At 47.1% G+C, this 16,178-nt stretch overlaps 1 protein-coding gene across 1 annotated transcript in view; it reads left to right on the top strand.

Annotated features, from left to right (window-relative positions):
* The window catches only part of EVC (EvC ciliary complex subunit 1), a 101,976-nt gene that overhangs the window by 60,823 nt on the left and 24,975 nt on the right, over positions 1 to 16,178 (top strand). The window contains exons 13-15 of the mRNA XM_038744852.1: positions 537 to 646; positions 7,026 to 7,236; positions 11,787 to 11,993. Of these exons, the coding sequence (XP_038600780.1) occupies positions 537 to 646; positions 7,026 to 7,236; positions 11,787 to 11,993 (528 nt within the window). The remainder of the gene's footprint in view (positions 1 to 536; positions 647 to 7,025; positions 7,237 to 11,786; positions 11,994 to 16,178) is intronic.

The following is a 16,178-nucleotide window of genomic DNA, read 5'->3' as shown; positions in this document are numbered from 1 at the left end:
AGCGCTAAATAAATACGATTGAATGAATTACATAAGACAGCCCCTGAGTTGTGAAAATCACAAAGCAACTGACTGAATGTTGGATGCAAAAAAAAAAGAATGAGTTAGAGGTGACGTTTCAGTCCCATCAATAAAAAATGATAATATTCATTCATTCATTCATTCAGTCGTATTTATTGAGCGCTTACTGTGTGCAGAGCACTGTACTAAGCGCTTGGGAAGTACAAGTTGGCAACATATAGATTGTAAGCTTGGGCGGGCAGCGTGTCTACCAATTGTGTTTTATTGTACTTCCCCACTCAGTAAGTGTTCAGTAAATATCACGCACTCCCCCTTTTAGACTGTGAGCCCACTGTTGGGTAGAGACTGTCTCTATGTGTTGCCAATTTGTACTTCCCAAGCGCTTAGTACAGTGCTCTGCACATAGTAAGCGCTCAGTAAATACGATTGATTGATTGATTGATTGATTGAAAAAAGAAACCTTTTAAGCTCTTCCCAATCAGGAAACTCAGCAACGTTTTCTCTGGGATTTTTAGTTATGGGCGAAGGAATCCGCGGTATCCGCCGTGATGCAGCAGCACATCGCGGAGAAACGTGAGACTATCATCCGTGGAGTGTTAGACCGATTAGATGGCCTCAGTGAAGAGTGAGTATGCCGGCATCACAAAGCAATGCAGTCGTAATAGAAATAATAGTTGTGGTGTCCGGGAGGCGCTTACCAAGTGGCCGGCCCCGAACTAAGCGCTGGAATCGAGATAAGGTAGTCAGGTCTAGCACAGTCCCCGTCCCACATGGGCTCACGTGAGCCCGCTGTTGGGTAGGGACCGTCTCTATATGTTGCCAACTTGGACTTCCCAAGCGCTTAGTACAGCCCGCTTAGTACTATATATTATAGTATATTAATAAATATTAACTTAATATTAACTTAATATTTATTAATAATAATGATGGCATTTGTTGAGCGCTTACTGTGTGCAGAGCACTGTTCTAAGCGCTGGGGGTGGATACAAGGTGATCGAGTTGTCCCACGTGGGGCTCACAGTCTTAATCCCCGTTTTACAGATGAGGTAACTGAGGCTCAGAGAAGTTAAGTGACTTGCCCAAGGTCACACAGCAGACATGTGGCAGAGCCGGGATTCGAACCCCTGACCTCTGACTCCAAAGCCCGTGCTCTTCCCCACTGAGCCACGCTGCTCCTCTCTATTAATTATTAATTCATCTATTAATTATTACTCTATTAATTTTGTTTGTACATATTTATTCTATTTATTTTATTTGTCAATATGTTTTGTTTTTGTTCTCCGTCTCCCCCTTCTAGACTGTGAGCCCGCTGTTGGGTAGGGACCGTCTCTGTTGCCGACTTGGACTTCCCAAGCGCTTAGTCCAGTGCTCTGCACACAGTAAGCGCTCAATAAATGCGATTGGCTGAATGAATGAATGAATAAATACGATTGAATGAATGAAGGAAGGAAAGAAGGAAGGCCAGGTATTGAGTCCCCGTTGGATTAATGCGGAAGCAGAGGCACAGAGCAGTTAAACGGCTTACCGAAGGTCACACAGCAGGCGGATACAGAACCGAGGTTAGAACCTCGGTCCTCCAACCCCCACACGCCAGCCGGATTGTGCTCTTCATCATCATCAATCAATCGTATTTATTGAGCGCTTACTATGTGCAGAGCACTGTACTAAGCGCTTGGGAAGTACAAATTGGCAACATATAGAGACAGTCCCTACCCAACAGTGGGCTCACAGTCTAAAAGCCTCTTATATGGGAGGGCTGTCAATCAGTTGTATTTATTGAGCGCTTTGCGGATAAAGAGCACTGTACTAAATGCTTGGGAGAGTACAGTACGGAAGAGTTGGCAAACACGTTCCCTCGTGACCCAGTGGAAAGAGCCCGGGCTTGGGAGTCGGAGGTCACTGGTTCCAATCCCGGCTCCGCCACGTGTCTGCTGTGTGACCTTGGGCATGTCACTTCACTGCTCTGAGCCTCAGTTCCCTCATCTGTAAAATGGGGATGAAGACTGTGAGCCCCACGTGGGACAACCTGATCACCTCGTATTCCCCCGCGCTTAAGACAGTGCTTCGCACATAGTAAGTGCTTAACAAATGCCGTCGTTATTCCCTGCCCAGAAGGAGTTTACCATCTAGATGGGGAGACAGATGTTACTATAAATAAATAAATTATGGGTTTGAATATAAATGTTGTGGGACGGAGGGAGGGGTGAATAGAAGGAGCAAATTAGGGTCAGGTGAAAGGGAGTGGGACGAGAAATGAGGGCTGTAAGGGGAGGTTTCTTAATAGTAATAATAATGGCTTCCCTTCAAAGCCCTCCTGAGAGCTCACCTCCTCCAGGAGGCCTTCCCAGACTGAGCCCCCTCCTTCCTCTCAATCAATCAATCAATCGTATTTATTGAGCGCTTACTGTGTGCAGAGCACTGTACTAAGTGCTTGGGAAGTACAAGTTGACAACACATAGAGACAGTCCCTACCCAACAGTGGGCTCACAGTCTCCCGCTCCTCCGTCTCCCCTTCCCCCCCGCCTAACCTCCTTCCCCTCCCCACAGCACCTGTATATATTTATATATGTTTGTAGGTATTTATTACTCTATTTTATTTGTACATATTTATTCTACTTATTTTATTTTGTTAATATGTTTTGTTTTGTTGTCTTTCTCCCGCTTTAGACTGTGAGCCCGCTGTTGGGTAGGGACCGTCTCTATATGTTGCCAACTTGTACTTCCCAAGCGCTTAGTACAGCGCTCTGCACACAGTAAGCGCTCAATAAATACGATTGAATGAATAAATGAATAATAATGGCATTTGTTAAGCGCTTACTCTGTGCCAAGCACTGGGGTAGAGACAAGGTTATCAGGTTGTCCCACGTGGGGCTCACAGATGAGGTAACTGAGGCCCAGAGAAGTGAAGTGGCGGCATCATGGCTCAGTGGCAAGAGCCCGGGGTTTGGAGTCAGAGGTCATGGGTTCAAATCCCGGCTCCACCACTTGTTAGCTGTGTGACTTTGGGCAAGTCGCTTCACTTCTCTGGGCCTCAGTTACCTCATCTGTAAAATGGGGATGAAGACTGAGCCCCCGGTGGGACAACCTGATCACCTTGTAACCTCCCCGGCGCTTAGAACAGTGCTTTGCACATAGTAAGCGCTTAATAAATGCCATCATTATTATTATCATTATATAACGGACACATTCCCTGCCCTCAGTGAGCCGACAGTCCGGTGGCTGCCGTAAAGTAAGTGTTGAACAAACATCACCGGGAAAAGCAATGGAAGGGTGATCACTTTCTTATGTAATGGCAGCGTTTGTGGACCACCCGGTCGGTGACGTGCACTGGACTGGACTCCGGAGTGGAAAGAGCATGGGCTTGGGAGTCAGAGGTCATGGGTTCTAATCCCGGATCTGCCGCTTATTAGCTGTGTGATTTTGGGCAAGTCACTCCTTCTCTGAGCCTCAGTTCCCTCATCTGTAAAATGGGGATGAAGACGAGAGCCCCCCGTGGGACAACCTGATTACCTTGTGTGTACCCCAGCGATTGGAACAGTGCGGGGCACGTAGTAAGCGCTTAACAAGTACCATCATCATCATCATAGTGGGCGCTTGACAGATACCATCATCATTATTATGACTATTATTATTCTCTGGGCCTCAGTGACCACATTTGTAAAATGGGGTTAGGAGTGTAAGCGCTGTGTGGGACAGGGATTCCGTCCAGACTGATGACCTTGTATCTCCCTCAGCACTTAGAACAGCGCTCGGGGTGTAGTAAGTGCGTAACAAATACCATCATCATCATCATCATCATAGTGGGTGCTTGACAGATACCATCATCATTATTATTATTATTATTCTCTGGGCCTCAGTGACCGCATTTGTAAAATGGGGTTAAGAGTGTTAGCGCTGTGTGGGACAGGGATTCCGTCCAGCTTGACGACCTTGTATCTCCCCCAGCGCTTAGAACAGCGCTCGGCACGTAGTAAGCGCGTTACAAATACCATCATCATCATCATCATCATCATAGTGGGCGCTTGACAGATACCATCATCATTATTATTATTATTATTCTCTGGGCCTCAGTGACCGCATTTGTAAAATGGGGTTAAGAGTGTAAGCGCTGTGTGGGACAGGGATTCCGTCCCGCTTGACGACCTTGTATCTCCCCCAGCGCTTAGAACAGTGCTCGGCACGTAGTAAGCGCTTAACAAAAACCATCATCATCATCATAGTGGGCACTTGACAGATACCATCATCATTATTATTATTATTATTATTATTCTCTGGGCCTCAGTGACCACATTTGTAAAATGGGGTTAAGAGTGTAAGTGCTGTGTGGGACAGGGATTCTGTCCAGCCTGATGACCTTGTATCTCCCCCAGCACTTAGAACAGTGCTCGGCACGTAGTAAGCGCTTAACAAAAACCATCATCATCATCATAGTGGGCACTTGACAGATACCATCATCATTATTATTATTATTATTATTATTATCTGGGCCTCAGTGACCACATTTGTAAAATGGGGTTAAGAGTGTAAGCGCTGTGTGGGACAGGGATTCCATCCAGCCTGATGACCTTGTATCTCCCCCAGTGCTTAGAACAGCGCTTGGCATGTAGTAAGCGCGTAACAAATACCACCATCATCATCATTATTATTATTATTCTCTGGGCCTCAGTGACAACATTTGTAGAATGGGGTTAAGAATGTGATCACTGTGTGGGACAGGGATTCCATCCAGCTTGATGACCTTGTATCTCCTCCAGCGCTTAGAACAGTGCTGGGCACATAGTAAGCGCTTAACAAATACCATCATCATCATCATCATAGTGGGCGCTGACAGATGCCATCATTATTATTATTATTCTCTGGGCCTCAGTGACCACATTTGTAAAATCAATCATATTTATTGAACGCTTACTATGTGCAGAGCACTGTACTAAGCGCTTCGGAAGTACAAATTGGCAACATACAGAGACAGTCCCTACCCAACACTGGGCTCACAGTCTAAAAGGGGGAGACAGAGAACAAAACCAAACATACTAACAAAATAAAATAAATAGAATAGATATGTACAAGTAAAATAAATAAATAAATAGAGTAATAAAGATGTACAAACATAGATACGTATATACAGGTGCTGTGGGGAAGGGAAGGAGGTAAGATGGGGGGGATGGAGAGGGGCACGAGGGGGAGAGGAAGGAAGGGGCTCAGTCTGGGAAGGCCTCCTGGAGGAGGTGAGCTCTCAGCAGGGCCTTGAAGGGAGGAAGAGAGCTAGCTTGGCGGATGGGAAGAGGGATTGGGGGCATTCCAGGCCCGGGGGATGACGTGGGCCGGGGGTCGATGGTGGGACAGGCGAGAACGAGGTACGGTGAGGAGATTAGCGGTGGAGGAGCGGAGGGTGCGGGCTGGGCTGGAGAAGGAGAGAAGGGAGGTGAGGTAGGAGGGGGCGAGGGGATGGACAGCCTTGAAGCCCAGGGTGAGGAGTTTCTTTCTGCCTGATGCGCAGATTGATTGGTAGCCACTGGAGATTTTTGAGGAGGGGAGTAATATGCCCAGAGCGTTTCTGGACAAAGATAATCCGGGCAGCAGCATGAAGTATGGATTGAAGTGGAGAGAGACACGAGGATGGGAGATCAGAGAGAAGGCTGGTGCAGTAGTCCAGACGGGATAGGATGAGAGCTTGAATGAGCAGGGTAGCGGTATGGATGGAGAGGAAAGGGCGGATCTTGGCAATGTTGCGGAGCTGAGACCAGCAGGTTTTGTGACGGCTTGGATGTGAGGGGTGAACGAGAGAGCGGAGTCGCGGATGACACCAAGGTTGCGGGCTTGTGGGACGGGAAGGATGGTAGTGCTGTCAACAGAGATGGGAAAGTCAGGGAGAGGGCAAGGTTTGGGAGGGAAGACAAGGAGTTCAGTCTTGGACATGTTGAGTTTTAGGTGGCGGGCAGACATCCAGATGGAGATGTCCTGAAGGCAGGAGGAGATGTGAGCCTGGAGAGAGGGGGAGAGAGCAGGGGCAGAGATGGAGATCTGGGTGTCATCAGCATAGAGATGATAGGTGAAGCCGTGGAAGCGAATGAGGTCACCAAGGGAGTGCGTGTAGATCGAGAACAGAAGGGGACCAAGCACTGAACCTTGGGGAACCCCCACAGTAAGGGGATGGGAGGGGGAAGGGGGAGCCTGCAAAAGAGACTGAGAATGAATGACCGGAGAGATAAGAGGAGAACCAGGAGAGGACGGAGTCTATGAAGCCCAGGTCGGATAGCGTGTTGAGGAGAAGGGGGTGGTCCACAGTGTCGAAGGCAGCTGAGAGGTCGAGGAGGATTAGGATAGAGTAGGAGCCGTTGGGTTTGGCAAGCGGGAGGTCATTGGTGACCTTTGAGAGGGCAGTTTCCGTGGAATGTAGGGGACGGAAGCCAGACTGGAGGGGGTCGAGGAGAGAGTTGGTGTTGAGGAATTCGAGGCAGCGCGTGTAGACGACTCGTTCAAGGAGTTTGGAAAGGAATGGTAGGAGGGATATGGGGCGATAACTAGAAGGTGAGGTGGGGTCAAGAGAGGGTTTTTTTAGGATGGGAGAGACATGGGCATGTTTGAAGGCAGAGGGGAAGGAACCAGTGGAGAGTGAGCGGTTGAAGATGGAAGTTAAAGAGGGGAGAAGGGATGGAGCGAGAGATTTCATGAGATGGGAGGAAATGGGGTCAGAAGCACAAGTGGCCGGAGTAGCACTTGAGAGGAGGGAGGAGAGCTCCTCTGAGGATACTGCTGGGAAGGATGGGAGAGTAGCAGAGAGTGTTGAGAGCCAGGGGGTTGGAGAAGGGGGGAAGTGACTTTGGGGAGGGGTTAAGAGTGTGAGCGCTGTGTGGGACAGGGATTCCATCCAGCCTGACGACCTTGTACTCCCCCAGCGCTTAGAACAGCGCTCGGCACATAGTAAGCACTTAACAAATACCATCATTTTCATTATTATTATTACTATTATTATTATTATTATTATTATTATTATTTTTCCCCAGCTGCAGGCAGTTCCTGTTGCGGAAACACAGACTGCTGCTCTGCTCAGTGGTGAGGAGGCTGAGTCTTCGCCACGGGGCTCTGGCCACCCTCACGCAGATGCAGATGTGCCGCAAGAAGAGGCTGCTGTGGGAGCTGAGGGAGAATCACACCCTCCAGGAGACATCCTCCCCCTGCCAGGACGAGCACCAGTGGCAGCTCCTCAGAGCAATGGTCGGTTTCCTCAAAACACGCGTTGCCAAATAATAGGGGCGGTGATGGTGGAATGTGTTAATAACAACGATGCTGTTTGGTCAGCGCTTACTGGGTGCCGAGCACTGTTCTAAGTGCTGGGAGAGATACAATCAATCAATCATCAATCAATCAATCGTATTTATTGAGCACTTACGGTGTGCAGAGCACTGTACTAAGTGCTTGGGAAGTGCAAGTTGGCAACATATAGAGACAGTCCCTACCCAACAGTGGGCTCACAGTCTAAAAGGGGGAGACAGTGAACAAAACAAAACATATTAACAAAATAAAATAAATGGAATAGATATGTACAAGTAAGATAAATAGAGTAATAAATATGTACAAACATATGTATATATATATACATATATACGAGGTCATCAGGTGATCCCACGGGGGGTCACAGTCTTTCCACTGAGCAGCGTGGCTCAGGGGAAAGAGCCCGGGCTTTGGAGTCAGAGGTCAGGGGTTTAAATCCCCGCTCCGCCAATTATTTTTTATGATGGCGTTTATTAAGCGCTTACTATGGGCAAAGCACCATTCTAAGCGCTGGGGAAGTTACAGGGTGATCAGGTTGTCCCTCGGAGGGCTCACAGTCTTCATCCCCATTTTACAGATGAGGGAACTGGGGCACGGATAAGTGAAGTGACTTGCCCAAAGTCACACAGCTGACAATTGGTGGAGCTGGGATTTGAACCCATGACCTCTGACTCCAAAGCCCGTGCTCTTTTCCACTGAGCCACACTGCTTGTCAGCTGTGTGACTTTGGGCAAGTCACTTCACTTCCCTGGGCCTCAGTACCCTCATCTGTAAAATGGGGATTAAGACTGTGAGCCCCCCGTGGGACAACCTGATCACCTTGTAGCCTCCCCAGTGCCTAGAACAGTGCTTTGCACATAGTAAGCGCTTAATAAATACCATAATTATTATGGTTATTATTCATCCCTATTTTACAGATGAGGGAACTGAGACCCGGAGATAATAATCGCTCGTATTTATTGAGCGCTTACTGTGTGCAGAGCACTGTACTAAGCACTTGGGAAGTACATGTTGGCAACATATAGAGACAGTCCCTACCCAACAGTGGGCTTACAGTCTAAAAGGTAATAGTAATAAATAAATAATAGTGATGATGGCATTTGTTAAGTACTTACTTTGTGCCGAGCACTGTTCTAAGCTCTGGGGGAGATCCAAGGTCATCAGATTGTCCCACATGGGGCTCACAGTCTTCATCCCCATTTTCCAGTTGAGGTCACTGAGGCATGGAGAAGTGAAGTCCCTTGCCCCAAGTCATACAGCTGATAAGTGGCAGAGCTGGGATTAGTAATAGTAATAATAATGATGGCATTTGTTAAGCACTTACTATGTGCTGAGCACTGTTCTAAGCGCTGGGGGAGATACAAGGTAATCCGGTTGTCCCACGTGGCGCTCACAGTCTTCATCCCCATTTTCCAGATGCGGTAACTGAAGCCCAGAGAAGTGAAGTGGCTTGCCCGAAGTCACGCAGCTGATAAGTGGCGGAGCCGGGATTAGAACCCACAACCTCAGACTCCCAAGCCTGGGCTGTTTCCACTAAACCATGCTGCTTGCACCAGGCACTGGAGTTCCCTCATCTGTAAAATGGGGATTGAGACCGTGAGCCCCATGTGGGACAGGGACTGTGTCCAACCCCATTTGCTTGCATCCACCCCAGAGCTTAGTACAGCAGCATGGCTCAGTGGAAAGACCCCGGGCTTTGGAGTCAGAGGTCATGGGTTCACATCCCGGCTCCGCCACTTCCCAGCTGTGTGACTTTGGGCAAGTCACTTCACTTCTCTGGGCCTCAGTTACCCCATCTGTAAAATGGAGGTTAAGACTGTGAGCCCCCCGTGGGACAACCTGATCACCTTGTAACCTCCCCAGCGCTTAGAACAGTGCTTTGCATTCATTCATTAATTCATTCAATCATATTTATCATCATCATCATCAATCGTATTTATTGAGCGCTTACTGTGTGCAGAGCACTGTACTAAGCGCTTGGGAAGTACAAATTGGCAACGTATACAGACAGTCCCTACCCAACAGTGGGCTCACAGTCTAGAAGGGGGAGACAGAGAACAAAACCAAACGTACTAACAAAATAAAATAAATAGAATAGATATGTACAAATAAAATAAATAAATAAATAGAGTAATAAATATGTACAAACATATATCCATATAGACAGGTGCTGTGGGGAAGGGAAGGAGGTAAGATGGGGGGATGGAGAGGGGGATGAGGGGGAGAGGAAGGAAGGGGCTCAGTCTGGGAAGGCTGAGTATAAATGAGTATTTATTTGCCCGAAGTCACACAGCTGATAAGTATAATCAATCAATCAATCAATCGTATTTACTGAGCGCTTACTATGTGCAGAGCACTGTACTAAGCGCTTGGGAAGTACAAATTGGCAACACATAGAGACAGTCCCTACCCAACAGTGGGCTCACAGTCTAAAAGGGGGAATGAATATTCATTATTCATTCATTGAATAATGAATATTCATTATAAATAATATTATAAATATTGTATTTATTATAACATAGCAATATACAATATATAATATATATTTATTATAATATAAATAATATTATAAAATATAATGAGTATTTATATAAATGAATATTTATTCATTCAATCGTATTTATTGAGCGCTTACTGTGTGCAGAGCACTGTACTAAGTGCTTGGGAAGTACAAGTTGACAACATATAGAGACGGTCCCTACCCAACAGCGGGCTCACAGTCTAGAAGGGGGAGACAGAGAAAACAAAACATGTGGACAGGTGTCATCAGAGTAAGTAGAAATAAAGCTAGACGCACATAGTAAGCGCTTAATAAATGCCATTATTGTTACAGTGCATAGGATATAGTAAGTGCCTATCAAATACCATTATTATTATTAGTGTTTATTAAGCACTTGCTATGTGCCAGGCACTGTACTTAAGCACTGGGGTGGATAGAAGCAAATGGAGGTGGGATACAGTCCCTGTCCCGTGTGGGGCTCACGGTCTCAATCCCCATTTTACAGACGAGGGAACCGAGGCCCAGAGATTCATTCACTCATTCATTCAATTGTATTTATTGAGCGCACACTGTGTGCAGAGCACTGTACTGAGTGCTTGGGAAGTACAAATCGGCAACATGTGAAGCAGCTGGTCATGGTAGCACAGCAGACAAGCGAATGAATGTATGAACGAAAGTGATGGTGATGATGATGATGGCATTTACTAAGCGCTTACTTTGTGCAAAGCACTGTTCATTCATTCAGTCATATTAATTGAGCACTTACTGTGTGCAGAGCACTGTACTAAGTGCTTGGGAAGTACAAGTCGGCAACATATAGAGACGGCCCCTACCCGGCAACAGGCTCACAGTCTAGAAGGGGGAGACAGACAACAAAACAAAAAAGAGAAGCAGCGTGGCTCAGTGGAAAGAGCCCGGGCTTTGGAGTCAGAGGTCGTGGGTTCAAATCCCGGCTCCGCCAACGGTCAGCTGTGTGACTTTGGGCAAGTCACTTCACTTCTCTGGGCCTCAGTTCCCTCATCTGTAAAATGGGGATGAAGACTGGGAGCCCCCCGTGAGACAACCTGATCACCTTGTAACCCCCCAGTGCTTCTTAGAACAGTGCTTTGCACATAGTAAGCGCTTAATAAATGCTATCAAAAAAAAATATGTGGACAAGTGTCAAGTCATCAGAATAAATAGAAGTAAAGCTAGGCGCTGGGGGAATACAAGGTGATCAGGTTGTCCCACGGGGGCCTCACAGTCTTAATCCCCATTTTACAGATGAGGGAACTGAGGCCCAGAGAAGTGAAGTGACTTGCCCAGAGAAGTGAAGTGACTTGCCCAAAGTCACACAGCTGACAATTGGCGGAGCTGGGATTTGAACCCACGACCTCTGACTCCAAAGCCCGGGCTCTTTCCACGGAGCCACGCTGCTTCTCATAAGTGAGAAGCACTCTCATAAGTGACTCACTTTTCCCAAGTGAGAAAGCCCTACTGAGAGCTCACCTCCCCCAGGAGGCCTTCCCACACTGAGCCCCCTTTTTCCTCCCCTCCTCCCCATCCCCCTGCGCCCTACCTCCTTCCCCTCCCCACAGCACCTGTATATATGTTTGTACATATTTATTACTCTATTTATTTGACTTGTTCATATTTACTATTCTATTTATTTTGTTAATGATGTGCAGCTAGCTTTATTTCGATTTATTCTGACGACTTGACACCCGTCCACATGTTTGGTTTGGTTCTCTGTCTCCCCCTTCTAGACTGTGAACCCGTTGTTGGGTAGGGACCGCCTCTATATGTTGCCGACTTGTACTTCCCAAGCGCTTAGTACAGTGCTTTGCACACAGTAAGTGCTCAATAAATATGATCGAATGAATGAATGAAAAGTGGTGGAGGTGGGATCCAAACCCGGGCCGAGTTGTCCTCCCTCCCCTCACCTTTAAGAATAGGAATGACCGGAATTCCAGTCATCTGATCCCTTCTCACTGAGTGGTTTTCCCCCCGCCAGGAGTCTCGGATCCTGGAGGAAGACCGCAACCTGGAGGAGGAGACCCAGGACACGCGGCTGGAATTGCATCGGCAGTTGATCATGGAGCTGCAAGAATCTTTTCTGCTCTTACAGCGTCACATGGAGCCAGAGATTGGGCGAGCCCTGCTCCAGAGCGCCCGGGGACACGGGGGCGAGGCGAGAGGCCAGGACAGGGAAGATTTGAAGGTACGAAGGGACTCCTGACCTCTGGTACAGTGCTTAGTACAGTGCGGGGCACACCGGAGGCGCTCAAAAAATACGAGTGAACGAATCGATGAGTAAGTGCACACTGGACATTTCTAGACTGTGAGCCCACTGTTGGGTAGGGACCGTCTCTATGTGTTGCCAACTTGTACTTCCCATCGCTTAGTCCAGTGCTCTGCACACAGTAAGCGCTCAATAAATACAATTGATTGATTGATTGATTGACATGGCTGTTGTTTGGATCGACTTGTACTTCCCAAGCTCTTAGTACAGTGCTCTGCACACAGTAAGCGCTCAATAAATACGATTGAACGATTGTGGTCACTTTCTAGGTGCTCTGTCTGGCCAGTCAATCAGTGATAATAACGGTAATTATAATAATTAGGGTTTTTGTTAAGTGCTTAGTATATGCCAAGCACTGTTCTAAGCTCCGGGGTAGCTACAAGGTAATCAGGTTGTCCCATGTGGGGCTCACAGTCTTAATCCATTTGAATGAATGAACGATTATGGGCACTTTCCAGGTGCTCTGTCTGGCCAGTCAATCAATGATAATAATAATTATAATAATTACGGTTTTTGTTAAGTGCTTAATATATGCCAAGCACTGTTCTAAGCTCCGGGGTAGCTACAAGGTAATCAGGTTGTCCCATGTGGGGCTCACAGTCTTCATCCCTATTTTACAGGTGAGGGAACTGAGGCACAGAGAAGTCAGCTGTGGGGCCTTGGGCAAGCCACTTAACTTCTCTGTGCCTCAGTTACCTCATCTGTAAAATGGGATTAAGACTGTGAGCCCCACGTGGGACAACCTGATCACCTTGTATCCCCCAGCGCTTAGAACAGTGCTTTGCACATAGTAAGTGCTTAATAAATGCCATTATTATCATTATTATTAAGTGGTTTGCCCAAGGTCTCACAGCAGATAAGTGGCGGTGCCGGGATTCGAACCTGGGTCCTCTGACTGCCAAGCCTCTTTCCTGTAAGCCATGCTGCTTCTTGCTAAGCATTACTATATGTCAAACACCGTTCTGAGCGCTGGCAAGGTGATCAGGTTGGACCCCTTCCCTGACATTCGTTCATTTAATTCTATTTATTGAGTGCTTACTGTGCGCAGGGCACTGTACTAAGTGGTCGGGACAGTAAACAGACAAATTCCCTGCCCTCTGCGAGCGACCTTTCAGTTTAGAGGGGGAGGGAGATGGACATTAATGCAAATAAATAAATTATAGATATGTACCTAAGTGTTGTGGGGCTTGGGCAGAGCGACGCAGAAGGGAATGGAAGAGGAAAAGGGGGGATTAGTCTGGGAAGGCCTTCTGGAGGAGACGGGCCTTCAATAAAGCTTTGAAGCGGGGGAGTGTCGTTGTCTGCCGGATTTGAGGAGGAGGGAGGGGTTCCAGGCCAGAGGCAGGAATGAATGGGAATGAATCCCCATTTTACAGACAAAAGAACTGAGGCCCAGAGAAGTGAAGTCGTTGATTTTTGTGTCCGTAGCCTTAAGCTGCTTGTGGCCAGAGGGCACATCTGCTCACGCTTGCCCAAGTACTTAGTACAGTGGTCGGCACACAATAAGCGCTCAAAAATCTGCCTTTGGTTGATTTGTCGGCAGTGGTATTTAGTGAGCTCTTATTGTGATGATGGCATTTATTAAGCACTTACTATGTGCAAAGCACTGTTCTAAGCGCTGGGGAGGCTACAAGGTGATCAGGTTGTCCCATGGGGGGCTCACAATCTTCATCCCTATTTTACAGATGAGGGAACTGAGGCCCCGAGAAGTGAAGTGACCTGCCCAAAGTCACACAGCTGATTAATTGGCGGAGCCGGGATTTGAACCCATGACCTCCCAACTTGTACTTCCCAAGCGCTTAGTACAGTGCTCGGCACACAGTAAGCGCTCCGTAAATGCGATTGATGATGATGGTGACTCCAAAGCCCGTGCTCTTTCCATTGAGCCACGCTGCCCTCCTTATTGTGTGCTGAGCACTGTGCTGAGCGCTTGGGAAAGTATGGCCTGGTGGAAAGAGCCTATCGGTAATTCATTTATTGCATCCGTAATTGATTTATTCATGTTGTTACCTGCCTCCCCCTCTAGACTGTGGGCCCACTGTGGGCAGGGAACGTGTCTACCAACTCTGTTTTAGTGTACTTTCCCAAGCACTGAGTACAGTAATAATAATAATAATAATAATAATAATAATAATAATAATAATGATGATGATGGTATTTGTTAAGTGCTTACTATGTGCAAAGCACTGTTCTAAGCGCTGGGGGGATACAAGGTGATCAGGTTGTCCCACAGTCTTAATCCCCGTTTTACAGATGAGGGTACTGAGGCCCAGAGAAGTGAAGTGACTTGCCCGAAGTCACCCAGCTGACAAGTGGCAGAGCTGGGATTCGAACTCGTGACCTCTGACTCCCAAGCCCAGGCTCTTTCCACTGAGCCACGCTGCTTCTCTGCAGTACTCTGCAGACAGTAAGCGCTCAATAAATATGATTGATTGATCGATTGATTGGACTCGGGAGTCAGAGAACCTGGGTTCCCGTCCCGCCGATTGCTTGCTGCGGAGCCTCGGACAAATCGCTTAACTTCTCGGTGCCTCAGTTTCCTCGACTGTAAAATGGAGGTTAAATCCTACTCTCTCCTACTGAGACCGTGAGCCCCATGTGAGACAGGGACTGTGTCCAACCTGATTAGACTGTGAGCCCACTGTTGGGTAGGGACTGTCTCTATACGTTGCCAATTTGTACTTCCCAAGCGCTTAGTACAGTGCTCTGCACACAGTAAGCGCTCAGTAAATACGATTGATGATGATTATCTTGCATCTACCCCAGCGCTTAGAACGAAGTAAGAAACAGCGTGGCGCAGTGGAAAGATCCTGGGCTTTGGAGTCAGAGGTCATGGGTTCAAATTCTGGCTCCGCCAATTGCCAGCTGTGTGACTTTATTTTATTTGTACATATCTATTCTATTTATTTTATTTTGTTAGTACATTTGGTTTTGTTCTCTGTCTCCCCCTTTTAGGCCGTGAGCCCACTGTTGGGTAGGGACTGTCTCTAGATGTTGCCAACTTGTACTTCCCAAGCGCTTAGTACAGTGCTCTGCACACAGTAAGCGCTCAATAAATACGATTGATTTGGGCAAGTCACTTCACTTTCTCTGTGCCTCAGTTCCCTCATCTGTAAAATGGGGATGAAGACTGTGAGCCCCCCCGTGGGACAACCTGATCACCTTGTAACCTCCCCAGTGCTTAGAACACATAATTCTATATGTTGCCAATTTGTACTTCCCAAGCGCTTAGTACGGTGCTCTGCACACAGTAAGTGCTCAATAAATACGATTGATTTGGGCAAGTCACTTCACTTTCTCTGTGCCTCAGTTCCCTCATCTGTAAAATGGGGATGAAGACTGTGAGCGCCCCCGTGGGACAACCTGATCACCTTGTAACCTCCCCAGTGCTTAGAACACATAATTCTATATGTTGCCAATTTGTACTTCCCAAGCGCTTAGTACAGTGCTCTGCACACAGTAAGCGCTCAATAAATACGATTGATGATGATAATAAGCGCTTAATAAATGCTATTATTATTATTAAGCACCTACCTATTGTAATAATTATAGTAATAATAATAGTAATAATGCAGTATGACAAAGTGGTTAGACACTTTCCCTGCTCACAATGAGCTGACAGTTCAGAGAGCTCCATCTGCCTCATCACCTTCAGCTAGGAATCGGGGAAGGAAATGAGATTTGGTTTTTCACCTGACATAATCATCATCATCAATCGTATTTATTGAGCGCTTACTGTGTGTAAAACTCGTCTTATAATTCATTCATTCATTCATTCAATCGCATTTATTGAGCGCTTACCGTGTGCAGAGCACTGGACTAAGCGCTTGGGAAGTACCAGTTGGCAACATATAAAGACGGTCCCTACCCAACAGCGGGCTCGCGGTCTAGACGGGGGAGACAGAGAACAAAACCAAATGTATTAACAAAATGAAGTAAATAGAATAAATATGTACAATGCCAAGGTGAGTTTTCAGGTGCATCACCGCCCATACTCTGAATCTCAACACCGCCCTAGCTGGGCTGCGCATTTTTTTGCTCTCCTCCTGATGAATGCATCTCGCTCCACTTGGCTAATAATAATAATAATAATAATAATAATAA

This window comes from Tachyglossus aculeatus, chromosome 4 (assembly GCF_015852505.1).
Source record: "Tachyglossus aculeatus isolate mTacAcu1 chromosome 4, mTacAcu1.pri, whole genome shotgun sequence".
In the NCBI taxonomy this organism is placed as follows: domain Eukaryota; kingdom Metazoa; phylum Chordata; class Mammalia; order Monotremata; family Tachyglossidae; genus Tachyglossus; species Tachyglossus aculeatus.
Note: the sequence above shows the minus strand (reverse complement) of the source record. Positions and strands in the feature narration are given on the sequence as shown.